The following is a 27,766-nucleotide window of genomic DNA, read 5'->3' as shown; positions in this document are numbered from 1 at the left end:
GCACAGCAGGGGCTGTTGCATAAGCATTCGCAGCAGGCAGTTGTTCCGCACGAAGGGGGAGACAGGGGAGAGAACGGAAAAGGATGAGCAAGAGCGAAGGAGGAGGAGAAGCAGAAGAAGCAGCAGGAAGACAAAGAAATGGGAGGTGAAGAAGTCGGTAAGTGGAAGGAAAAGATGGTTGTTGCTTGTTGCCGGTTCCTCCCTGTGGCACCTTCAGGGGAACGGCTTTTAGCAGCAGGCAGCAAAAAGGGATTTAAAATCAAAAGTGCTGAATATGGACAAGCACCCTCCCCCTCAGTGTGCATAACAGTCAGTGAGTGAGTGAGTGAGTGAGGAGAGGAGGGAAAGTAAGGCAGTGAGGTACGAACAGATGAAGATTACCATTGGTTATTCCTTCCAGGGTTTTTGGTACATTTGCAAAAACGTATTTTAAGTTTAACCATATTAATCCTGACCTCAGCAGCTTTGTAGACCTGATGATCTTTAAATATGCTTACATCCATGCATTATCTATTTTCTGTGTGTGTGTGTGTGTGTGTGTGTGTGCGTGTGTGTGTGAGTGTGTTTGTGTGCACATCTGTCCATGTGTGTGAATGTGAAAGTGTGTATGGTATCCTTATGGCCCAGAGCATGATGCCTCTGTCGATATCCAATCACTGTGAAAAACTACACTCGGCAAACTAAAAGCAAACCCCAGAGAGCTTCAGACATTTATCTGTGCCTAACAGGCTTCCTCAGAGTTGGCTTGTATACACACACTCACTCACAAACATATATATTGATAGTCCCATTTGGTTTTGCAAAGTACGGCTGCTATGCTGCAATACATTTCACTTCTACCAAAAAAATAATAATTTTATAATAGGCCTATTTTTCTTTTTTTTTTTTTTAAAGTAAGCTTTTATTTTTCTGTTTACCACAACTCACAGTCGTAGACTCATAAAGGCAGAGATAAAGAGGAATTAATGAGCAAAAGCAGAAAATGTAGTTTGTTTATCTGACATTACTTTCGCTTTCAGTTGACTGTCCGTTTTGTCCCTCGAAGCAGTCGAGGCAAAAACAGGCTGCTATAGTGCAAGACAGAGAGAGAGAGAGAGAGAGAGAGAGAGAGAGAGAGAGAGAGAGAGAGAGAGACAGAGACAGAGACAGAGAGAGGGCTCAATCCACAGATAAAGAGAGAGGTGCATGCTGGAATCTCAACACCTGATCCACCAGCAAGCTAGTTAGAGGTAGGCTCTTTGATCTCTGGAGAATGGCGTGGTTTCTCGAAGGCTGATTGGAGAATTCCATGTTATGCGCAGCACACACAACAACACACACACACACACACACACACATGCACACGCACACACACACACACAGAAGACATATTTTATGATTTCATTTCTTCAACACTAATATGTCTATGTACTTGACACTGAAACAAAGATTTTTGCTCCTTTTTTTGCACACCATGTCAGCCATGACAGTTAGCGTGCCTCAACATCATTAAGACAGAGAGCACACTCAGCCCTGCCAGAGACCACAGACACTTTCTTTTGTATGAGTGACCGTTTGTCTGTTAATGTGTTGGCAGGAAAGAAGGTAAGGCTACCGCTTACTGCTTTTTTTAATCTTTTTTTTTTTTTGTGTAAAAGAATTTTGTTCTTTCTGCCTATTCTCTCTCATGCCCTATTTTTCCACCAGCAAAAGTTGATATTATGCAAATGCTCATTAATGCTAATGTTGGAAGGCTGGCACAGGCCTCATTTGCATATGGCAGCACACTCAGCCAGTGAAACAGCGTGACATGCTGACCCTGGTCAGGTTGCCAGGGGAACACCCCCCCACCACCACCACCACCACCATCCTCCTCCCTCCCCCAACACCACACTCCCACACACAAAAGACACACAAACTGAGAACCGCAACTGCGCACGCTTTTTACCCCGACGACAACAATGTTGGTCAGTCGTCATGGGCTGCGCTAATTCCCAATTAAGGGTTCACAACTTTATATAGCATGCCATGTGAAGTTTGGACCTTGACTACACAAACATCCCATGGTGAACATGGTCCTGTGATCCACCAGGCACAAAATGACAGTAGTAATGGGCCGCTTTTGTGTCCATCACAGCCACTTAGCTCTGCTTTTGAAATGGAAATAGTTGGATTACTGACAACAATGGGATCAGTCTTCTCTTAGTTCATTTTTTGCAATACAACGACTGGAGAACTATGTTAAGTTTCTCTTCCTCTTGCTACCACCTAAAAAAAAAAAAAGACACATTTCCGTGTTTCAAAGCACCACTATTCTTTTCCTAGTGACGTAGAGACACAAACTTACACATACGCACACATTTGCAGCACAGTCAGACAGAGGAGTTTGACAAGACAAAATGATACATGAAAGCATGGACGGGTAGGCAGCATCGTTTATATGCATGTGCCATGCTTTCAGGCAAACACGCGCACACACACACACACACACTATCGGTTTTCCTGAACAGAACAATAGCTGACAGGGATGGATGTTCTGGATTCTAGCTGCTTAAGGATTATGTGAATGGGTCTTCTCAGCACACGATAAGCCAATAAGACCTTTTCTTGGACAGCACATTTGGGCTGCCAGGATGCAACTTACAAGAATCCTCTTCCAGCCAGAGCATCGATGCATATATCAAAACTGACACGTGCACAAATTTGCTGAGAAAATAAAGAGACGGAGTGAAAGAGCGGAAAAGAGTGAGTGAGAGGAAGGGAGGAGTCCAACGCAGACTGGTTGCAGTACATTTCTGGCGACTCGGACTCAGAAGGCAGGACAGCAGGTCGTGCCACTTCCTCTCGGTTTTTCTGGTGAAGTCAGCCAAAACAAACGGGAAGCAGGCACTTTTCATAATAGCCTGACATCTCTATTGCGTATGATGTTTTCTGAACCGATGTCAGCCATTCATCTTTTCACTGCCACATCCTTTCTGCTTCTCTCATTACCTGACACAATCTTTTTTAAAGTATATTTTTTTTGGGCTTTTATGCCTTTAATGGACAGCACAGTGGAGAGTGACAGGAAATGGGGAGGCAGAGAGAGGGGGAATGACATGCAGTGAAAGGCCGTCCGATGCGGGATTCGAACCGGGGCCAACTGCAGCGAGGACTGTAGCCTCTACACATGGGGCGCCTGCTTAAACCACTACGCTACACGACGCCCCACCTGACACAATCTTGCAGCAGAAATTACATTTAATATCCATGTCTATATTGAGACAGATTTAACCTGACTAGACACTAGCAGACTCCACCAATATGGAGATTGAGCTAATGATAGGTCGGATTTTTTTTTTTTTTTTTTCTTCATATCCCCTTTATGAAAGAACTGTGTTAGCATCGAGTGTATTCAATGACAGCTTGCCACAGAATGTTCAAGTTACATTTTGGACCTTTGGCTAAAAATGCATATACTGATTGTTTCCAATCAGAATTGGCCAATATTAAGTACACATGACTCAGCTGGTTTGTCCTTAAATTTCCTTATCAGAAAACTACAACAGGCGAGCATTTAAATAAATATTCATTTGGAGTCCCACTGCGCTGTTGAGGAAGCAAATGAAGAAATTCAGAGGCTCATATCTCCCAGGTTTCCAGCATTACACTCCCTTAAACTATCACTGTGATATCTACATGGAGTAAGAATAACACACTGTGCGCGCAACGTCACATTCTCGCATCACCAGACACAGGAAGTCATTCATTCCAGTACTGACTAGTTCAGACAATGTATATCACCATTGTTCTACCATTTCACTAAGCCTTCATGTTTTGGTCATGATAACTCTCTGCTGTCGGGCAGGGATACCTGGTTACAGCAGCGATGAAGGCTTTCATCTGTAATGTTATGACTAGCCCTTGACTATAAGTTTCGTAGAGGAACTTATTTATACATAATACATTGATTAAGCTTTAACATGGGTAACCTTTCTTCAACATGATACAGAAGAGGTGGACTGAACAGGGCTTCTAATACAAGAGGTTTTGGTTAAGAAAAACATTTGAAAACCAGATCAGCACTGGAATGACCAATTCTTTGCACATTAAATCAATAATTTAATAGGGATTAAAAGATCTAATCCGAGCATCCATACTCTAGAGCAATTTACAAAAAGCAAAACAGCGGGGTAAGTGCATCTCACTAAAGGCGACCAGTTATAGAAGGCCCGATGCAAAGAGACACGGTAGTGTGTACCGTGTGTTCCTGGGAGGGAAGTGAAGAGAAGAAGGTGCCACAATAAGAGGTAATGAGAGCGACAGGAGATAAAAATAAATGAAGCCCAACACATGCATGCAAATCACCAACACAAAAACAGCGAAACATCATTATTCGAACTGCATGAGGTGCGGTGTTTGGCTCGAGATGAATACACAACCCGTGAGCACACAAGTGAATGTAAAGTCTGACGGTGTTAAGGTGCAAAATATTTCATGATAGTGAGCTTGTGCTATTCACACGATAGGACCATATTCAATATTGGATTCTATTTGAAACAACAGAATAACGACTGAAAATCCACTGGATGCAACAACCATGTCTGTAAATGTGACACACCACAACCACGTTGATCATGTACACCTGCATATTTGGTCACCTGTGAGTCTCTTCAGCACCTTTTTAAGCCTTTTAACAAACCTGTGGTTGGTTAAGCTCAGCGCACATTTTTCCAAACCCAAATCATGACGTTGTCGTTGAGGAACAACAAAGCTTGGAGCCGCCATTGTCTCCTTTAAGCGCCGTGTTACAGCCAGGGAATCACTCAGCCAGCTATCTTTGTATTCCACACACACACACACACACACACACACACACACACACACACACACACACACACACACACACACATACACACATCTTAACATTGAGAGTGGGTGACTGTCTTTTACCCCTAAGGCAGCCTTTTCTTGCAGTCCCCTCTTGTAACACCTGTTCACGTTATTTCTAATTGGCTAGACTGAAGCCCTGTGGTTATACATTCCATTGTATATACTAAGGCATGCATAAATGAATAGGATATATCTACACTATATATGAAGTTAATAGCCGATTCTTTTCATGTTCAACAAGCAAAAAACTTTTTATGCCATGTTGAAAGCTGAGATAAAGGGCCAAGTTTTAAGAGGTGGAGGGGCCAAGTGCAGCCCATGGGCCCTACTTGCCCTTCATAACTGTAGATGCCCGCAAGTCCTCCTCCTACACCCCCATGTAAATGAATTTCACAGATTCATTAGACCTTGCGACCAAGGTTAATCAGCTCATCATTTGGTGAAGAAAAAAAATCTTAGAGAGCGTCCAAGTGATGAGCGACTTCAGCTTCACTTCACCCTTGGATGCTCGAAAAAAGCGGAGAAAATATTGCACACTTTTTAAACGGACATTAAAATCCATTTCCCAAGCTCCTAAATCTAGACTGTGAGATGTTAATTGCAGCTTTAATTTAGTTATCTGATTAGGCTCTAGGGAATGCACAAAGTTACAATTATACAATTATAGCAGGCATAGCTGGAGGCATTGAGCATGACTTTGTATTGCCACACACTCAGTGTTTCTGTGCTGTATAGAGCATCCATTTATTTGTCACACATCTAATTCAAGACTGCAGCATATGCACTTTTTCCATTCTTTTACCCCTATTTCTTGTTTATGAGTTTTCTTTCATTAGAGCGGTTTTTTAATTACTGTTCCCTTTCTCTTTATAGTCTTCTTTTTTCTTTTTTTTCCCCACAAAGTACTTCTTTGATAGTTTTATAAGTTGCACCAGTGGCTGTGTGGTAAGCAGATTAATAGGAGAGTAATGTCATTAAAATGGTAATGTGTAGACTTGGGCAAGATGCTGAAAACAATAATACTCCACTTGATTAATGACACTCTAAAGCATGAGCATGCACAATGAATGTATACACATACACACACACAAAGTACTAGGAGTGATTTTACTTTCATAAAACAAGCAATTTCATTTTCCAATTTCGATAATTGCAATAGTAATTTTGTGCACTTTTGCTAATGTCATGCAATGTAAATATGTAATACATGCAAATACTGTTATGTTTTATTTCTCAATATTTTTTTTCATTAAGTTAATGGTAAATAGAGTGCATTTAGGGAACCCTTTTATCCAAAGTAGGTAGCATTTTGTCTCTCATTCACGCACACGCTCAGTGAACGCAGTGAACTACCCTGCAAGATGCCTGCCTTGCCATCGCAAGAAATCCAGGGTTCAGTGTTATGCCCAAAGACACTGGGATCTGGGATCAAACCGCCAACTATGTGATTAATGGACGACCCGCTCTACTTCCTGAACCACAGGAGGTAGAAGAAAACATGCAGCCAATTAGCATGCGAGTCTTCACATCTTACAATCCAGTCTTACTTTAGAAAGCTAGTAAATTCATTATTTAAAATCCTTACTAAATGCATAGAGACAGAGTGACAGAGACAGAACAAACACCCTAAGATCCAAACCGACACAATGAGACTGAGATGGCATTATGCAGTTTTATTAGAGATGGTTTTCTAATGAACTCTGGAGTTCTCTGTCTGCCATATGCAACTCATGGTTTCCAACCACAAAGACACAGAGTGGGTGAAAACAAAACAAAGACAGAAAGGGAGTAGAGAACAAGGCGTTGGGAGAGGTTTTGATCAATAAAAAAGGGAAAATTACTGACTTGTGGCCTCCTTTGGTTTTCCACACTATGACGGCATCACAGAAACTAGAGTTTGAAATAACAATGCTAACAGGGTGGCTGTAATTTAGCAAAAACCTTATTTGAACTTCAGAAACCTTGATAAATACGCGTGGTGATGAATTATCTAGAGACCCTAAACCATAAAAACTCAAATTCTATGATGTTTACAGATGTGAAAAAACGTGAAATGTATTCAGAACCATGCTGCCACAGTCACACTTTTAGAACCCGTGAACTCACAGCAGTTTATTTAAGTTCTGTCAATAGCAGTGGCTATAGAGCACTGTAAAGAAGGAACAGTGTAAAAGCAAACGCTTACGTACAATGCTGCTCTCTGCCACATAACAAGGGCTTGCCGGCAACAGCAACTTGTATGTGTCTTTATGTCGGGCTGTGCCTGTGTATCTACATGCCTTCGTAGCTGCTGATAGGCAACAGTTGGCAAACGTTCAAATAATGACCAGCAGTGACAGGAACAGAGTATTCACAGGTCTGAATTTATTGTGTCTCTCAGCTACCCAGCATTTTAACAAATTTACACAGCAATGCCTGCTCGAAATGGTTCTGTAGGAATAAATCTAGCTTCTGGGCTATTGCACTAGATACAGCACAACACCCTGTGGGCTAAGCCCACACACACTCAGATGTGTCTGCTCTAGCTGCTTCTCTCCGACATACATTTAGGATAAGTATGCATGGAAGATGGTGTTTGATATCATTTAATTTACTGAATTATCTGAATGAAAAGGGGTCTTTATAGAACACAAGCGCGCTTCAAAAAGCAACCGAAAATGAAGTCGAACATGCTCAAACATACATTTTTCATGCATGTGTGCACACAAACACACACCTCTGGGCCAGCCTCCAGGAGGGAGTTGAGGCCTCTCAGCCAGAGCGGCGTCAGGGGAACGCAGTCTCTGATCATTTAATAGGCCTGGCCCCTGACAGACAGCGCTCGCTTCGTCAGCCTGTCAGAGGGCCAAAGCTGACCCTGCAGAGCCATTTCAGCTCTGGCTGGCTGCATGCTGAGAGGCTGAGAAAAAAGAGAAAAGAAAAAATAAAAATCTAGAGCCTCAAAGCTTCTGTCACTGTCACTACTGGTCATTATTTAACCATTCACTGGCAGTTTCTGCATCATCAGGACACATAAGCAAACACTCCTGCACACACAGACAGAGAGAGGAGCCAAGATAGATCCATTAGATTTTTGCTGGTACTGAATCATTCATTTACACATCATGTGCAACAGTGGGTTTTTCATTGATTTGAGACACAGACACATGAACAAATATAAACAAAGACATAACACAAATCCTGCGCGCTGGCATTCTGTTACTTTGCACTATACTGTGCCGTAGGCTAAGAGTCATGCTGCATTTGAGGCACAACAAAAATAGAATGTGACTAAAAGAAAGCCAAACAATACCGGCCTCCAAACCACAACTGTGCCTGTAGCAAGGGAAAATGACAGCATGTCTGAGTGCTTGCACACATGCGAGCGCGCGCATACACACACACACACACATACAAACACACACACACAGGGGGGGGCATGCAACATCAGCAAATGCACCTTACACATGACTTGGTTAAAGGTGTGCACCCATGTGTGTGTGTGTGTGTGTGTGTGTGTGTGAGAGCTACACTGATTAGATCTGACCTGCATGTGCCTGAGACACTGACATGGGCTGAGATCAGAGAGACACCGGTAGCTGACAGTGCACGTGGGACTGTGTGTCCCACGTGCACTGTCATGACATGACACGAATAATGCCGAATAAGTTGCGTGCAATGGCACAAGCGATGTATTGAATACCAAACCGTGCAGCTTTTCAAAGCTTCGCCAACACACACACACACACACACACACACACACACACACACACACACACACACACACACACTGGACCAAAGCAGACGTGATAAAAACCCAAACCAATCCAAATGACAATCTGACATACGGGCTGCTCATCTCCTGCTTTCCTAGATCAACACAGATTGGACTAATGTATCACCATAATCCTCGCAACACTGAATATGAAACTGCTGCCTCATCCAACAAGCGAAATGATCTCTTTCTGGGCGTGTGGGAGATTGTCGCACAGTCAGGTGCGTCTCGGCTTGACTTGTTTTGTCCGCAGTGAAAGAGCCTGTTGCCATATGAGACCAGGTGAGTTTTACTGTCACTGCCTCACTGTTACAGATGAACTCATGGGTGGAAATTTAGGCCGGGGACAGGTGGGGAGAAAGATGTAAGAAGCGGTGGTGCGAGTGGGTTAATTACAGTGAAGGGTGGAAGGAAAAGTTTCTAATGAATACTGAGGTGTTTGTTTGTTTGTTTTTCTGTTCACTGGTGAGTAGGTGTGAGCGTGCATGTGCGATAACTGAAGAGCAGAGGGCCACTTAGGGCCAGTGCATAATAACTAGGTTTCCCTTCTACAGGGCAGAGAAAAAGAGAAAATACAGAGAGAGAGAGAGAGAGACAGAGAGAGAGAGAGAGAGAGAGAGAGAGAGAGAGAGAGAGAGAGAGAGAGAGAGAGAGAGATTCAGAGGGGGCCCCTTGTTACTCATGCATGACCAGTCCATAATGCACTTCTGCGCTTTCACTCACCGTTGGCAGGACAACAGAATTACCGAGAAAGGGATTTGGGAAGGCAAGATTTGCGAAGACTGTGGGAACAGCCCAGATTCCTCCTTGTAACACAAAAGATGGAGGAAGAGCAGCTCAACTCTCTCTCTCACTCTCTAAAACATACATTCAGAGCAGTGAAAGTATTATCTTTGATTGTATCACCGCCTCTCTCTGAGCCCGACGCAACAGTGAAAGCATTTTTCTTTTCCATTTGGATCACAAGCAAACATTCGTGCATAAAGAAAAAAAAAAAAAAAAAAAAAACTTTGGTTGAAATATTTTCGGGTAATATAAAGCTGTGTTTTCAGTACGGAACAAAGAAAATGATGCAAAAATGACTGCACCTCCAAGTCACATATACTTTGAACTGCGCACAAATGTGTGTGCGAGTGCGTGAGGAAGGGGTGCGCGTGTGTATGCGCCCAAGTATCCGACTGTGGCTAAGCATTGATCTAGTCTGGCTCCCTACAAAGAAGATGTGAGCAGACAGGTAATGGAAGAGCTAGCCTCAATTAGCCCACTGACTGATGGGAAACGTGATTTCATTTATTTGTCACTACAGACACTGTAAACAAGTCATGTTTCCCCTCCAGGAGACAGAGGAAAAGGCAAACAGACACACATACAGAGAGAGAGAGAGAGAGAGAGAGAGAGAGAGAGAGAGAGAGAGAGAGAGAGAGAGAGAGAGAGAGAGAAAGTTTGAAGGGTGCACCATTTTTTTGCGGCTGTTCAGTAGCTTAAAATACTGTCATTGTCCATCATGAAAGTTTCATGCAGTCTCATTGCATTAACAGTGTCTGTGTCACCTGTGGCATGGAGTCCAGTGAGCCACACAATAGTCTGCTAAGTGCCACCGAGTTGAAATAATGGCATCGTTTTCATCCTAATACAACTCAAAGTGGAAAATACTGACATCTTTTTTTTTCTTTTCTTTTTTTTTTTCCTCCGCCTGAAATTTTTGTTCTGGCAAACACATCCTGCAGATTTAATTAACACAAGCGGGAAAAAAAAAACTCCACAGAACCTGTGACCAAGCCTTGTTAAAATTCAAATTAACATGGCTGTTAAGAGTTGGTTCATTTTCTGTTCGGTGCAGTGTCCTTCCCTGTATAATGTGCTTTTTTAACCATTAAGTGGCCTTCGCTGCTTGATGATAGGACTGGGTGTTATTTTAAAGCTTTCCATAACATTTCAAGAAGTCAGAATAACACCTGAGTTTTGACTCCAGCACACAATTTATTTTAATTTCATACAAGCGATTATCTGTCTATGGGTAACTTTTAATTATAAGGCAAATAAAGGTTAGCAAAAGTTCAATCACAAAGACTGTATTCATAGATTTTCTACACTGTCAGATGCCTTTGGTGTTCCAACACAACCAATTCAATTTCTCCACGCCCGCTCTGCTCAAATCACCTTGCTGCTGTATCCAGATGTCAGTATTGTGTTGCTATGACACAAACCCAGCCATGCCCACCAAACACCACCACCAACAACTCCTGCTTTCATCGATGGGCAGCCCTCAGATTGGGAGGTTGTGCGATAGGTTTTGTCTAACACACTCCCCCAGGAAATCCTGTTCCAAGTCAAATCCATTAACTCCTCAAATTAAGATCAATTCTACAAACAGGCTGCATTCAAAGTCACATCCACATTTCTTCTAACCCCAATGATGTCTTCTTTTATGTAACCAGATAACTCACAGCGAGGTTAGTAACCTCACACAATAGCAAGGCCAGCCCCATGTCTGTGACTGAATGCCACGTGACTGAGTGATGAAGTTATACCATTGGTCGGCTGGGTGTTGGATTATCAGACCCCTTTGATGACCTTTTTTTTTATTTTCAAAAAAACAACTAGCGACAAATATAGCGACTTTTTGGACAAACATTAGCTACCTTCCGTAAAAGAGTCAGCACTATTGCCCCACGAGCGGGAGCTCGGGCCTTCCCTCCGCAGACATGCCTCTCTGTGCCCTTCATACAACTGACCGCACTGCAGCTGACTTCCTCCCTGAGCGATCATTTTCCAATATACAGTAGCTGAAAATCGCAGCAGTCTTAGTCTTTAACTTATGTGTATGGTGATTTTATCAGACAACGTCACGGTTATAAAAATCAGGATTTTAGTAGCCCAGAGCAGCAGCTTGAAAATGGTTTGGAAGTTAACATGTAGTCTTAATGGGCCTCGGCTCAGTCACTATTTCATACTTGTCAAACAACGCTAAATGAGCTAAAGACGGACACAATTACTAAAGGAATCATTTACCAGATTTACAATAGCTTTGAATTTGTACTGAGATACCAAGTTCTTTTATATAATGAACCTTTGCAAAATATTCCAATGGCTGAAACAGAAATACATGAAAGCTTTCTTTCCCATCTCTGTACATGTGCACACAGACAGACAGCCGATATATGTCCTATGATCTAAGATTATGATTGGAGCTCAGATCATGGTCTTGACTCAATTAGGGGAATTTACATGCTACACACTACATATTATACAGGACAAGACACGGAAATGCTTAGGTCAGAAATGATCTGAGCCCTCTCACAGACTGCTGCACATTAACTGTCATTTGGATGCACGTAACCTTTATGCAGCTGAATTGCCGTAGCACTGATATGAAACTGAAGTCTCACTTCATCCGCAGACAGAGAGAGAGAAAGAGAGAGAGAGGGAGAGGGAGAGAGGGAGAAAGAGAGAGTAAAGGACGCAGAAGGGAACAAAAAGAATGTAGCTTTGTGGTGTAACAGTTTCATCAGTGCAGCCTGGGTGTATTCTGAAGGAAACAGAGCACTGTAGGAATCATTCTGAAGAGAGGAAATTATATGTCATGCTCTATAAAGCAGGCGCTTTATATATTTTCAGAGACAGTATCCTTGTGGCTTATATCATTATACAGTGGATGTACAACACTCTGTTATGATGACATCACCTCATTTGAAGCCATTTAGTTTCTCTGCTGTAGCTGCCTGCAGAAGATCGAGCTGCTTTAAAGGATAGAGTTTCCCCAAATTCCTTTCACATATTTTGACCAGGGCAGAGAACCAAAATAGAAGTGCAGCAACATAATGATATAGCAGAACCTTTACACCAGTCAAGTGGCATTTTGGCCTCACTCGTGTCCATTTGATATTTTTGAAGACTTGCTGTGAACATGACCACTCCAGGCGCAATAAGGGCTAGTCAGTAATGATCACTTCATGATGTTATCAAGGCTTACTCAGATTACCAACGCATGAATGATGAAGGATTATCTGCTCAACATACATTAGACAACGATGTATATAGGCCTTCGAAGCCAGATAAATACATTTATAGAGAAGATTTAAAAGTGCTGTCTAAGGCTCCCCAGGTTCCTTGGGTTGCAGATTTGTTACAGTCAATGCAAAAAAACATATATAAAGGTTATAAATAAGAGGTTCGGTTACATTTATCCCTCTGTTTTGTGTATCCCCCTTTCTACCAGGCCAAACACCTCTTTCAGCACCTCCTCATTCCAACCTCAACCACCAGAAGAACAATCTTAAATCCTCTGCAGCGGCATTTATCAGCAAACGCATAAATCCTCCCAAAAGAACCTGATGGGAGACGCTTTACTTTGCATGGGGACGTCATCAAGTCCCACTGGTTGTTTCTGTCCAGGCGTCGCATCTAAAAGCCATTCATCTGATGGATGAACGGCTTCTGTGCCTCAATCGCTCTCTTTCTCCACTCTATGAGAGGGCTTCCATACCACAATCTGTGCGGGTTTCATAGAGGAAGTTAAGTTCAGGCACTGGTCACATACTTAATTATACAGTGCCTGCCTTTGTGTCTGAATCCAAAATGGGAGTTATTGTTGAAATTGCCAAGATTCAGTAGATATTTTTCACTAAATGAAATGTACGAGATGAAATTGTGAAAATATGAGACAGTATCCGGTTCGGTTAAATTCTCAGCTGCATCCCTATAAGACAAAATTCTCCACGGACAAGTCAACTAAACATACTCACCACATTTGGGGGCTACTGCATTGAACTTTAATTCCTGACAAGGACGTCAACATAACTGTCTCCAAACTTCACTGCGTCTTTAATTTGGTCACAGGATCTGCATTGCCATTGTTATGCAGTTTCCGCCGCATCACAAAACTCAGTGGTGCTTGTTAAAACACTTTTCATATCTATGCAAGTGCAATGAATAGTGTCTGACAAGGGCGCTTGTCTGCCCATTGGAGTATTCTCATAAAGGAAGCACCCTGCCAAGATGAAAGCCCCGGGTGACGCTGGAGAGTGAGATGTCGGGGGCTAAGAGAGAGAAATGAAACATCCAGATAGGGAGGAAAGAGCGTGAAGGTGTGGAGGGAGAGACATAAAGAGGAAGATACACAAACATGTCTCGAGAGAAAAAAAAGAAAAAAAAAAGTGAGAAGCAAGTAGGAATGAAAACCCAGCTTCCTTTTCAGACTGAAGACATGCAGATAAAGACACTACTTTTGACTGAGCCATTTGCATTTCTATCTGGAGGACAATCCAATCGCCTCGACGTCTGGCGGGCAGCACGTTTTGCAAAAAGAAATGGAAAATGTTGGCATCAAAAGCTGTTTTTATGCTATATGTGTATTATTATGCATCGCCCATAATTATCTTGAAAAAATAAATGTTCGGAGGGGAAAAAAAAAAACAAATATGTGAAACAACAATTTATTGCATTCAGGATGTTTTTCAAACAGTGAGATGAAATGGACCTTCGGAAACATCACCTCTTCATTATTGTTTATCTCTGCGATTGTATCTACATACATAATAAAAGGTTCAAACACAGCTTGTGTATACCATTTGCATTTGTGAGATGGTGTGTGTGAGTGTATGTGTTTGTGCACAAGATTGAAGCAGTGTCAAGGCTCATTTCCTGAATATCTCATGCATAGTTGCTCTTTTTTTGGCTCTTGCTTTTTTTTTTATTTATTATTATTATTATTTTATTCTGCCACACCGTCTTTTTCATTTGTATCATTCATTTATTTATTCTTCCTTTCATTTTTTTCTCTGGGTTAATCTGTCTATGCTCCAAATTCCTTTCTGTAAATGGTGCAGCAGGAGCAGATGTGGAATTCCTCTATTCCACCACATCCATCCTGTTACCCCAACATCCCTCTAATTCTCTCATCCCCCTCACCCTCAACCCATTTATGACTCACACACACACACACACACACACACACACACACACACATACACAGTGTTTTGTTGTTACCCTCATCCCTGTCTCATCTCATTTTATCACAGTGCGGCTTTAAGAGAAAGTTGGCACAGCAGTGGCCAGTAACATGTCACTCAGGATCCCAGCCCAGCCACAGGCACAACATATACTCACATAACATCGCAAAACAACCCGTCACCTTCCCCTGGTGCATTTTCTGCTCTTTGTCTGCTTGTGTCCCCCCCCCCTCCCAGCTACCTTTCTGTTCCCTGTTATCTCCTCCATCAGAAGTGGTCTCCTTTGAATGACAAGTATCCACTGGATATCAGGAGAACTGCTGAGACTTTAGGGATTATGCTATTAATTTTGCTAATCAAGTTGGAACGGGATTAAAGCACAGCAAGCAGCTCAAGCAGTATTTCTGTTTGGTATAGCATCATACTTTAAAAGGCCTAATTTGATACAAATTAGAAAATAAATGTCTACTTACTTGCTTCACAAGTACGTTTCAGGAGAAGTCTCTGGTTTTATCCCTCATTAAAAGATGACAGAATTACATTTCTGTTTGAAACAGCACCTCACTGTGCATCATGTCTCCGCTTTAAATGTCACATGTTCAATCTATGAGAGGGAAAAACCCATATATGCAGCATTATCTCTCTGCAGACATAATAAACCCAAACAGTGAATAACAGTCACTGGAATCAGCGTATTCCACCAAGTCCAACAGCATGACAGAGCCATCTGTGGACGAGACAACAGGGTAAGACTACGATTAATCAATTTCCTCATTATCTTTTTCATTGATCAGTTTCATTTTTTACTTACAAGTAGATCTTTATTATGTGGGACATAAGCAGACCTCAAGGCTAGCGCCGGAATATACATCAAAAACTACGGCTTTCCATTAAAGATCTCAGATAAGAAAAACATCGTCATCACCATACAGTATATTTGCCATGAGGATACGAACATGTGGTGCAAGTAGTGTGAATCTACTGTTGACAGAAAAAATTTCGTATTATTTCATATTACACGCAAATTATTTCTTGCTGCCATGTGCAATATGATACGGAGCAATACTCTCTGTAATGCAGGGAATCACATTGCACTGCGATAGATGAGCACAGAAATGATCCATATCTAAACAGAAAATCTCATATTGCCATTGCTTACTATTTATGGATTCTGCCCCGGAGTTCTTTCTAAACAAATGGCATCATTTTTCAGTGGAAATTCAAATGCAACTCCAGCTCTGCCATCATATGCCTATGGGGGTGAAAGGTGGCTCCAGGATTAAGAAGTGTGAAGGTCACCTCTCGTCAAAGAGGCGGGGCTAGGACCGGCTGTATTGAGGAACCACTATAATCTGAGGATATGGCTTCTTTTTGGTTAGAGGCTCACTTTTAATAAGGTCAGGATTAGGGTGACAAGCGCATTACGACAAGGGGCTTAGGGTCAGCGCTTAGTCCTGGAGAGCAGGCTACCATTTACCAGCTCAGTGCAGCTGTGGTTAACACTGTCTCATTACTACTGTCGTGCCTGCAGATTTTGGGTCTGTATCTCCAGTAAAAGCTCATGTCTGCAGCTCTGTGTGTGTGCATTGTGTGTGTCTGTGGGTATTTATGTATGTGTGTGTGTGTGTGTGTGTATGGAGAGACTGGGCGTTGGAAGGTGACCACTGGTGTGAGGATTTGTGCGTGTCAGCTGTTACGATTTAATACTTGCTATGCCAGTGTCTCCATTCACCATTTACTCGTCCATTCTCCATCTCAACTACAGACTAGCATGATAATGTTGCTCTCAGGGTGCTTCTCAGAGGATTAGCTCAGATTAGCATTAGCTGGTCCATTTGAACTGGAAACACATACAGCAGCATTAGCATGTTGGCAAACTAGTGTGGAGTTGCAGCCATCGTAAGAATTTGCAGAGTGAGACAGGGAAGCAATGGGTGAGAGAAACTTCTAAAGCCCTTTGCTTATGATTCATGATTGTAATTGTTTGACCTTTGCATTCTGCATTTCCTGCGGGTCAGTTTTTTTTTTTTTTGCAAAGACAGCCTTTTGCTCCTCTTATAAAATGGCCAAATTATATGAGCTCTTACAAGAATACTACCAGGAGCAATAACAATTTTCTAAAAACAATAATGTTGATAAATTCCCTGCTGAAAAAAAAGAAAAAAAAAGCTGTTATTAATGAAATGTCATACAATCCAAAAATAAATGACTCCTGCCAAAAGCCAGAACGTACAGCGAAGGTTACAACTGAAATCCAATCTGTCAAAACTAATCCAGCTGTGCTAAATTCACCTCGCAGGTGGGCCAGAGATTAACATTAAAAAAAAAAAAATTGAAAATGCCATAGTGGTAAAGCTGTGACTCATGGTGTAAAAGTTATGTAAGCATCAAACCGAAGCATTAGGCTGCAAAAATGACTCGGCTATACTCCTTAAGACATAGTTTTGAAGCACACAAACAGTGCTGCGATACCTCACATCACGGATTGAAAAATGTTCACGTCAAGAACACAAATGCACAGTTTTGGCCTCGTTCTCTTCTCACTAATGAGTCTTACTGGAGTCTAACTATAAGAATTTTGACTCAGTTCAGCCAGTGGAAGCTTTTGACTTGTGGGTATAGGAGAGTGATGGACTGAGTAATTGAGTGCACTGTGAGACAAACACTAATGAGGAAGATAAAGGAGGAATTGAGTTAACCGTGTTTCCCATTTGTAATGATAAGAGATGAAGACAGACAGAGAGGATGTGCGAAGAAAGGAAGACCATTCTGCTTTCCAAAAGAATGCATCTGCTGCATGTCTAACTTGTCTACTTGTTTTTGCAAAGCACAATGCTCGCTCTGCTCAACCAGAGCAAAGTGAGAGAAAAGCAAATAGCTTTAAGATAGACGGTGAAATTACCCGTAATTGGAGACCATTTAAAAACATAATAACTTCTTTGTTTCCTCAGCAGGAGGTTCAGGACTGGGGAAGCTTTTTGATTAGGACTGCAGATGAGATAGCTATAAAACCACTGAGCCAAACCCTTGCCAGATTCATGCAGTGTGCAAGTGCAAGTGTTAAATCTTTCTGCCAAAATACAAAAATTAATAATTCTTGAAGAGGCAGGATTATTAAAAGTCCAGTGTCAGTTCAACAGGGACCGGTTGAAAAACAAAAAAAAAATCTTGTCACACAGATTCTCACATTAAGCAGCAGGAACAAGCAAACAGGCTTGTAAAATCTCAAAGCATCAATGCTAAACACCAACTTACAAAAAAATTCAAATGGAGCATGAAAATATGTATTAAAAATCCAGCTGGAAACATGCCACAGCATCTTTAACAAAGATGTGTATGCAGTAGCAAATTGTTACCGTTCCACTGAGTAGGATAGTGGAAGTAAGCTTAGGGGTGTGTGCCACTTAGGATGGGGGGGGGGCAATAATGTTGTGTAGCATAGAATGGATTTGCAATGTGGCAAACTGAGACAGATGGTGGAGGGGGCTGTGTTTTTCTGTGTGCTATGTGTTTGCTAGCTTGGACACATTGTGCTGTGCACAGTGTGTGTTTATATATGTGTGTGTGTGTGTGTGTGTGTGTGTGTGGAGAAGAAATCCCTAAGGCGCATTATGTATGCTGCCGCTCACTCACCCAAGCCAAGGGTCTCAGTTCATTTGGTTTTTAACTGTTATAAATTGTCTCACTTGACTCCATCTTCCCTCCCCGCTACAACAGGCCTGGAGCAATCATTACACAGACAGCGGCCAGACTCCAAACTTAGAACCAATATAGGATTTTGGAATACTCAGAAACAGGATCCATACGGGATCCAGATGAGCCTGATTGAAGGGAAGACATCAGACAGTATGACAGCAGGGATGAAAATGGTAAAGCCAACATCACAAGTGAATGCCTGTATTTGCACAAACAAGGAAGTAAATACCGAGTGCATTAAAGGAGCCTCTTCTGAACGTCCACCTCACGTCAGTCGGTTTGCAAATCTGATGCTCAGATCGAATCCTCCTCTGTACCATGCACCGTCTAAACATATGAATCTAATGTTGATGGTTATATTGTCTTTCTGTGTGCGTGTGTGCGTGTGTGTGTGTGTGTGTGTGTGGTGCTGCGTGGGCGTGTCTGTTCACAGGTGTTATCGGTTCATGGTGTGAAACCTTTTCAGTCGGATGAAATGTAATACCTGTATTCTCAAAGCAATCATCTAATTACAGCCTTTAAATATAATGTTTGTTCTCTCTAGTTTCACACACGCACACAGAAACCTGCGCGCACGCACAGGCACACACACACACACACTATTGCGTAATCCTCCTTTTGCTCCCAATCTAAAAACTTGCTTGGATGTACCGTGTGCAGCAGCCACAGTGGAGGGAGCGAGTTTCAGACAACATCAGTGGATTCTACCTGCATAATTTCACTACATTAGATGTGTTTAGAAATGGTGCTCATGCAAAAGAGTGTCTAATAGCTTTCAAAGACCGAATTAAGATGTGCGGGAACGATGATTAGACAAGGGACTAGAAAGTGACTTCTGGCGATAATATGAATACAAAAAACACACACACACACACACACACACACACACACACTCGCACACAAACACAGGCACACACAGAAAGTCAATTAACATGAACATGTGTCTTCAGGGAATTATATTTCAATTAGCTTTAGCTACTTCTTGGCTTCCTCTGAGACCATAATGCTAAAACAAGTGCATAGATGTGTATGTGTGGATGCAGAAAATCCTGCTTTTCAATTAGTATCATGCCATAATTCCATATTGTTGTTGTATAAGTACAAGTTAAGCAAGTTAAGCATTTTGCATGACGTTACAGAACCAGAGCATTACGGTGAAGCATATACACTAACCTAGCTGCATTTTGAGTCTGACTTTAAACAAAATTATAGCAAAGAGAAATGGACAAGTGTGAGTATCCATTAGAATAGCCATCAAGAGGAATTGAACACTGTCATTAAAAAGGGGATGCAGGTCATTTTGGGGATTATGGCGTAGCAGCAGTGATTTGGAAGAAATATGAATAGTGACTCGGGGACCACCTGTGGGATTTTCTGCAGATATGGGTTCATTTCATGAGAACAGAAAAATTCTTGGTTTGTTAACCCCAAATCTAAGAGCATGGGAAAAGCAGTTGTATCTTTCTCTCCTATCCCTATTCTGAAATTTCTCTGCTTCCAACCTTTTTCCAACATATTCCCTGTGAATGTATTCTTCCTGTCAACCCTAATTTTGACTGAAAAACATGTCTGTGTATGTGGACAGACAAAGATATCCCTGAATCTGGGTCATAAAAAACAGCAGCAGAAAAGTCAAAATAAGAAAAATGCCACACTTTCCAAACTTCATCCCCTGTTTAGTCCACATTATCAGATCAAACACGCTCCGTGAAAACATTTGTCTGCAGTTTTCTCACCGCTCTTGTCTTTACACTGCCGGGTCCTTGTGTGCATATGTATGTGCGTGAGTCTGTATTATTTTTTATATTTTTTTGGTGTACACATACAATATGGCTGTGTGTGTAAGAATATCTCTGTACACAAAACAGGCAACTACTTTGCTTTGGATGAATTCATTTCTGTCAAGAACAGACACAGAGTCCCCAAACAATATCAGAGTTGGGGCAGGAGAGCTGAGGGAGTCAGCGGAGTCACGGCCGTCCATATCTTTATCTCTGTTGAAGAAAAATGATTACTGTAACATGTACTACCAAGTCTCCAGACTCTGGCCCTCAGGGAATTGTATGAAAAGGAGCTGTCAGATGAAAGGGCACATAACATAAAAAGAACATTATCTAGGCTAAGAGTTGTTAAGAGAGGGGAACGATACATGAACCTGTAGAGCATGTCAGGTTCAACTGCAAGTGCATTTTAAATCAACCCACTTCATTTGTTTGTTTATTTGCAAGCACGTGTGTGTGTGTGTGTGTGTGTGTGTGTGTGTGTGTGTCAGAGAGGGAGAGAGAGAGAGAGAGAAAGCGAGCTGGCTAGAGAGAGAGAAAGTAATGTCACTGTCTTGTGTTTTCTTTATTTTCCCTTTTTTCTTCCATTCTGAACCTTCTTGTACTTTTTCCCCGGTTTGAGTGAAAGATTACAACCCCCTCTGTGTGGAGAGTTTTAATCCAAAAAGGTGATTGTGTCTGTGTCTCTTTATTCTGGAGTGTCTGAGATTAGTGACACATGGCTTGTCAAAGACTGGAGCTTCAGATTAGCCACTCGCTAATCCTTTGGAATTCAATGCTAATACAGACATCACATATGCATGCACGCGTACACACAGGCAGACGCGCTCGCACCCAATAAACATGCCTTCGCCAGTATGTGCGCTTGTGTCCCATTTGTATTGGTAGATTACATCTAATCGCTAAAGTCTAATGCAAACAAAAGACGCCAAACATCCCAGAAGCTTGCTTGTCAATCAAGACGCACCAGATAAATTGACTGAAGAGGTAATCCTAAAAATCCCTCCGCCTCTTTAGGAGGATGATGTATCATATCGAATCGATGCTATAGTTCACAGAGCAGAGAAAGTTGATCGTTCAAGCTCATCAGAAAAATGAACGCCTTATGCAACCTCCAACATTAAGAGCAGTTTATTTGTTTCTGCGTTTGAGCATCTGGCAACTTGCAGTCTCTTATCACAACACTAAATGCACATGAATTCATATTCTGACTTGTGCACATAAATAGCTACATGTTAACTTTGAAGAAAAAGCCCCATCAGCTGATAGGTTAGCTGAGCTTGCAAGTACTTCTTTCCCCTACTGCGAGGTCTATTTAGGGTGTAAACCCACTGTCTGCCGCTGCTGCAGCTGAATCCACCTGTGGGCTTGTAGTCTCACCGTTCTCCATGGGAGGCTGCATTTGATCTCTCCCTTCTCTCGCTCTGGGCTGGCTTTAAATTACACTTTGCCAAAGAGTTATGAAACGCAGCCTTGATGCCAAAATAAAAAATCTACATTTATTCTACATTGGTTCTCAGCAAAAAAAAAAAAAGAAAAAAAGGGGGGATTAGAGACGTGGTTGACATGTACTGTATCTGTAACCAGGAAGCCATTAGCTCACAGCATCATCAACATATGACTATTAGATAATAACTTTGGCTAAAATAACATACTATTTGTTAGAATTAAATTACTATCTTGGAAATGTGACATGTTCTTCAATTTAAGCCTGAAAACATAATTGTAAACGTTTTTTTTTTTGTTTTGTTTTTTTTATTTGTTTGCTTGAAATGTGCAATGATTTATACAACCATCCATGATGGTGCATCATTTCCATCACACAGCCAATTACTCAGGAGTATTTATTCTATTTTCAGGAGACAGTTGCCAGGATCAGTAAAGCCTTATACAACAGAATCCATTGAGCTGAATGACTGCTTTAAAGCTCAGTTGATGTCAGTGCCCACACACTGCAGCGAGCTGGAGACCTGGAAGTTATCTACTGTAAGAAACCTCAGCAGCTGGCATATTGTAAAGCCATATTCTCAGAAGACATAGTCTCCATATCGGTGTGTTCAGACATTCAGGCAGATTGGATCTTGCCTCTCACTACATCTGTAGCTTTCTTGGATATTTAGCAAAGAGAAAATACAGTAATTTAAACATTGGGCTTTCTGGCAGATGTTTTCTGGGGTGTTTTTCTGTATCTGAGATGTTTCTGAAGTTGCCATTAAGACAAACAAAGAGTATATAATATAATTTTACTGGTGTTTTTTTTTTTTGTTTGTTTTTTTTAAGGGAATGGCTGGCATTGCAGTCTGTTCTGTGTCGTTCACTGTGGGTGCATCCTATTCTGGAAGATCATAAAAGCCGAGGAGATTTCCACAAGCTGGTTTGGGAGCTGAGCTATTGGTTGGCACTCTGCACTCCAGAGACATTTGCATACAGCTTAAAACTTTTAGGTGCTAGGTGCGTTTTTGAGTCTCTGCCATCTGCGATTATGTGTTTATTAAGCATAACAATGACTGGCCAACTCCCTCTTCCTGCCTCATTTTATCCCTGTGTCTAAACACACCGTCAGAGCGTCTGAATTCAACTTGTCGTAGCTGCACATTCCCCCAAGCAAAACCTGCTCCAAATGCACAAGTTTACAGATATGAGAAAGAGTCGGGACAGGTGGCAGGATCACTGTTCCGTGTTACTGGAGCTCTTCTGGAGAGGTGCATTTCTGCTCTGCCATGAGAGCTTGAAAGCTCCAAATCCTTCCACGTTCCCCTCCGGCCTCCTCCTCCTTTCTGTTTTAACTTTTTTAACACCTGGACTAACAAAAGACTGGCTTTGATCACGGGAAATCCCTTGGCAGAGCAGCAATGAATCCACAGCGGAGCTCGGTGTGTGTGTGTGCGTGTGTGTGTCTGAGTGTCTGAGTGTCTGTGTGATGCACATTGACCCAGTGCTGCTCTACAGAGGATTTTTCAGCATTGAAGCTTCATGGCACTGGTATAAGGTACAGAGCACCTCACATGTTCTACCCATCAAAGCCCAGCCATGGAAATGAATACATTACAAACACACAGAAGTAGGAGGGAGAGTGGAAGTGAGCAAGAAAGAGAGAACATCTTGTTTCTCCCGTGTAATCAGTGGCTCTGCAAACACACAAACACACACACACAAGGCCGCTTGTTATCAGAAGCTTTCCCACGCTGCTGTGATACAAAGCTCCACACCAGGATGGGAGGATAAAGTGAGGGAGGAATGGACGGAAGTACAGAGGGATGGAGGGTCAGCCTTCAGCAGCTTAGACTCACTGCGGGGATAAACACATCCCTCGGCGGGGGTTTGTATTTAGGCTAGCAAGATCAGAGTTCAAAACAGGCAGACTACCAGGCGGGCAGAGCGACAGGAAACAGACAGAGCAGCAGAGATAAACAGACATCCAAACAGCAAACAACAACCAGTGCACACATCACACACTTTAGTTGAGAAGACTGCACATTCCTCCTCCACACCTCTCCTCCCACATTACTCTTACATCAACTCCTCTATTCGAGAACATCTCCCTCTTTTCCTCTGTCGCTCTCTGCCTCTCTCGCCCCTCGCCGCCTGCCGCTCGGCTACAAGCTCTTACGTAAGAGGCCCATTTGCATAACAGGCTGTTTTCTCTGGCTTCGGCATGGGCACATGAGACACAGCGGATAATATGTTAACAACTCGGCCTGTTGGTAAACAACAACCTCCATCACAACACTTTCCGCGGTCGCACTATTGCGCAGGTCCAGTCAGCGACAGTGATGTGGATCTGGATCTCTGAGTCCAGCTGGCGCGGGGCCAAAAGGGGCTGAAACAGCTGTCATTTGCGGAGCGTGCGGATGTGGCTGCAGCTAGACGGACTTCATTCAGGTGGAGGCTGACCTGCCTGCTGTGTGGAACCTATACAATAATAGGTCTTGCACCAAGAGATGACTGTTCAAATCAAGCAGCCTAGCATTATCCTCTTCAGGGTGAGGAGGAGAGTGGAAGAGAAAGAGATTGGTGTGTGTGTGTGTGTATGTGTGTGTGTGTGTGTGTGTGTGTGTGTGGGGTGAGGAGCCACACATGTGACATGCACCGGGCTCTTACCAGCATGCTTATGTCTTTGCTTAGGGTCTCTTCATAAGCTATACAAGCAGGTCACACATTTGCAGGAATATATGCAAACACACACACACACACATACACAAACACACAGTCATAATGAGTGTGCCGCCCCTTAGGAAGAGTAAAGAGGAAAAGAAAGGCTCTGGAACGTCAATAAACGCTGCAGTATGAGCTGTCAGATAGACCAGATACCCTAAGATACCTCATTACATACCAATTCATTAAGTCAAGGATGGCCTTAATCATGTCTGGTTATTAAGGACGGACTGCTTTCACTCTCTTCCCCTCTCTCTCTCTCACTCATATGCACACACACACACACATCAAAGAGACAACAACAAATGATCAAGGGAATCAAGTGCAAATGATCTCTCATTCGGGATTTCTCATTTACTCGTGTTGGGAAACGGCAGTTAAAGTCAAGATGATGCTAATTTTATCTTTCATGTTAAAAAAAAAAAAATGTGTTACCCAATGCCTTAAATACACCTTGATATGATCTGAGTGGGATGAAGTGGACTTCATATCACAAGACTGCAGCTCAGTGTGGCATATGTGGCCCTGCTGTTAGACTGACAGTTGTTTCGGAGTAAATCCATCACCCTTCCTGCCACTGTTATAAACAGTGTGACTGTACCAGTCCAGAAACTCAAGAAGAAGAGTTCCCTCTTTAACTCTGCACATAGACTGGTAAAAAAAAAAAAGAAAAGAAATTCTGTTATATGTCCTTGGATGTGTCCAGACTTCTACAGTGTGCTTAAGCATATTGAGAAATAACCAGAGAGAAATATGGCAGGTTTGCACTTGTGCAATTTTGTGTCAGATTCATTAGAAGTGGAACTAGTCTGGAAGAAAAATATTTTAAAAAACCATTCAACACAGCAGACACAGTGCTGAAGATGCTTGTGCATGAAGTGTGGTATGTGTCCTCACAAACAGGAGCCTTATATGAAAACAAGAATTTTGTTGATGAAACCCAAATTCCAATTCGAGGTACAATTAAGCAGACATGAATTCTCTACTCGGGCCCCATCAAATGATTGTAGCCACAGGATTCACAGGTCTTTTCCATGTTGGCCTCTCCTCTGCTGTTACTTTGACATTTACTGATAGATGAGAAATGAAAGCTTAAAAGAAAAAAAACTGTGTAAGCTGGAACTGCTTCGGCAAAGGCTTTTTCATTTCATTTGGCTGTTTCACTGTTATTTATCTATTGCAGCTTTACTTAAACGTAGCCTATGGAACGCACAGAAGCGCATTTCACTGTGACCTTGACCCCCAAAGTCACCTTAGTCTCATGTTTACAGCCAGGTCCTCCGTCGTCTTAACACCACAGCGAGCTGTTTATCAAATAATCATCACAACGAGTCAGAAGATCAGAGTTATGTTCACAGATAGTTGAGTTCAGTCGTCGTCAAATTGATTTCCATCTTGTAAACTGGACGGTTAGCACAGAAACCACTGGTACAGCGTCATACATATCGGATATATGCGGATTAATCTGAGAGGAAGAGCGACCTTAATGTTAACTGATATAATACCGGAAAACAAACTTATGGGAAAGCAGAAGCCTGTCATTCCCATCAGGCCTTGTGCACCTGTTCCTTCGTTAAAACCTGATGCGGGCACACAACACACCGGCGCTGACTGTGCGCACTAACCACAGACGCCACACCTGTACAGAGAAAGCACGCGTCATAAGAAATGAAGAAAATACACTTGAGTGGAAATGCCCCGCATTACAACCAGCTCCTAAAGTTGCCGTAATCAGCGAGCATCAAACAGTTCGGTGCGTAAAACCCGTCCAGTGTCTCTATGACTCATCCAAGTGCTGCGAGTCAAAAAAACAACCGCGGGGCTGGTTATTTCACGGTGAGGTGTGTCTTCCTAGCGGGCTCATGTTTTTTTTTTTTTTTCACCCCCATTGCCACTCACGCACAGGATACAAGAGCACACATGCAGGAGACTCACCATGCTGCCTATGGCTTCACAGTCGTGCTCGGGTCGTGTCCTGAGCACACCATTGTAAAAACAGGACCCCCCCCCATTCCTCAACATTAACACCAGAGTGATTCCCCGAATGTTACAGGACACGCTCTCTCTCTGGAGCTGCCTCACATCACGCACGTTTGCAGACAAAACGCACGCACATTCAGCGCACGTACACACTTGCGCAGGCACAGACACACACGAATATGAGTGTGTGTGTGTGTGTGTGTGAGAGACAGAGAAAGAGGAAGAAAGAAAGAGGGCAACACAGAGAGAGAGAGAGCCCCACATCTTTCCGCCAGGACCCGCGTGTGACCGCGCGTTCTGCCCCTTGATCGTCCTGCCCTGCTGCTGGCCTGCAACATGCGCGCGTACACACACACACACACACACGCACGCGCGCACACACAAACACACACGTACACGTAGCTAACGCACACAAACACACGTGCACGTTCGCACCACCCGTCCCATGGCTCACCTTTCAGAAGAATCCCATAAATAGTGTAGAGGGTGAAAATCAAATGATTCTTGAGATTCATCCTGTCTTCTCCGCGTCTCTGCTCTTGCCTTTCCGCGCTAATTTCTCTCCTCCTCACCGTCTCTCCCCACTGAACCTCGAACCGGACCGGACGGCTTTGTCAGCTATCCAGGTGGACTTGGGAGTGCGTCTTTTGTGCGTCCCTGGGAGAAAAAGAGGGGGTTAACACAACCGACTTCGCGACCCCGTAGACTGTGATGCTTTTTGAGGACGGAAATGCTCTCGCTCCTCAAAAAAAAACAACAAAAAAAAAAAACACACAACAGTCTGGATATTTTTTCTCAGAGATGCACCAGCGGTAAGGTACAGGGTCAGTTTGTACGGGACTCTGAACACCAGCAGTCAGGCTCAGAGAGTGAGAACAGTCGTCCTCTGGTAACACAGTAGATAGTGCCGCTGCTGAACTACTGCCTGCCCCAGCTCTTGGTCTGCTGTGGCGCACAGTTCACAGTGCAGGGAACACGAGTGGATTGTTTGAGTCCCGCCCACACCGTTTTGATGGACATGAAAGGTGAGCCAATCACGAAGACCCGAGGCTAAGCGAAGTGGGGGAGAAACGAGGGGGGGGAATCACCGTATGAGACACACTGCAAAAAATGTTTAAATTCAAGTCATTTTGAGATTTTCTGAGTTTTAAAATACTATAAAGCTTGTCTGGAGGATTCCTAAAGTGAAGTGTATATATATGAGATGTATGTACCTATGTCTATGCTCATCCACACACAAAAATAAAACCTGTGGAAAGGTGGGAAGCTATTATCTCAGAGCAAAACAGATCATTTACATCCATTGTAAACAAAGAATTTGAAGATTGAGGCAGAATTGTGCAGCAGTGAGAGGTGCAGTGAAGATGGGTATCTGTAAGTCGTGGATGCCCGTTGTCATTTCTTTAATTCAGCCACTGCCAAACTTGGAGAATGCTTTTTTTTTTTTTTTTCAGTGTGATTGGTTGCAGTGTGTGACATATGGTGTGAGGTGTATTGCTTCCAGGATGCTGCTTTGACTCAAATAGGTTTTAATGACTCTCCAGCCTCACCAGGGCACTGGAGCCTGTGGGAGGAGCTGGTCATTTTTTGCAGTGTAA

General features: G+C 42.7%; 1 protein-coding gene across 4 annotated transcripts in view; it reads right to left on the bottom strand.

Annotated features, from left to right (window-relative positions):
* Positions 1–27,103, bottom strand: part of cadm2a (cell adhesion molecule 2a) — a 205,999-nt gene extending 178,896 nt beyond the window's left edge. For all 4 annotated transcript variants that reach the window (XM_087178004.1, XM_087178005.1, XM_087178007.1 and 1 more), the window contains exon 1: positions 26,623–27,103. In XM_087178004.1, the coding sequence (XP_087034130.1) occupies positions 26,623–26,683 (61 nt within the window). In that variant the 5' untranslated portion in view covers positions 26,684–27,103. The remainder of the gene's footprint in view (positions 1–26,622) is intronic.
* Between the last annotated feature and the right edge of the window lie 663 nt (positions 27,104–27,766).

Source organism: Seriola lalandi, unplaced genomic scaffold (assembly GCF_002814215.2).
Source record: "Seriola lalandi dorsalis isolate HSWRI2012SDOR001 ecotype SW California unplaced genomic scaffold, Sedor1 jcf7180002054672, whole genome shotgun sequence".
Lineage (NCBI taxonomy): Eukaryota > Metazoa > Chordata > Actinopteri > Carangiformes > Carangidae > Seriola > Seriola lalandi.
Note: the sequence above shows the minus strand (reverse complement) of the source record. Positions and strands in the feature narration are given on the sequence as shown.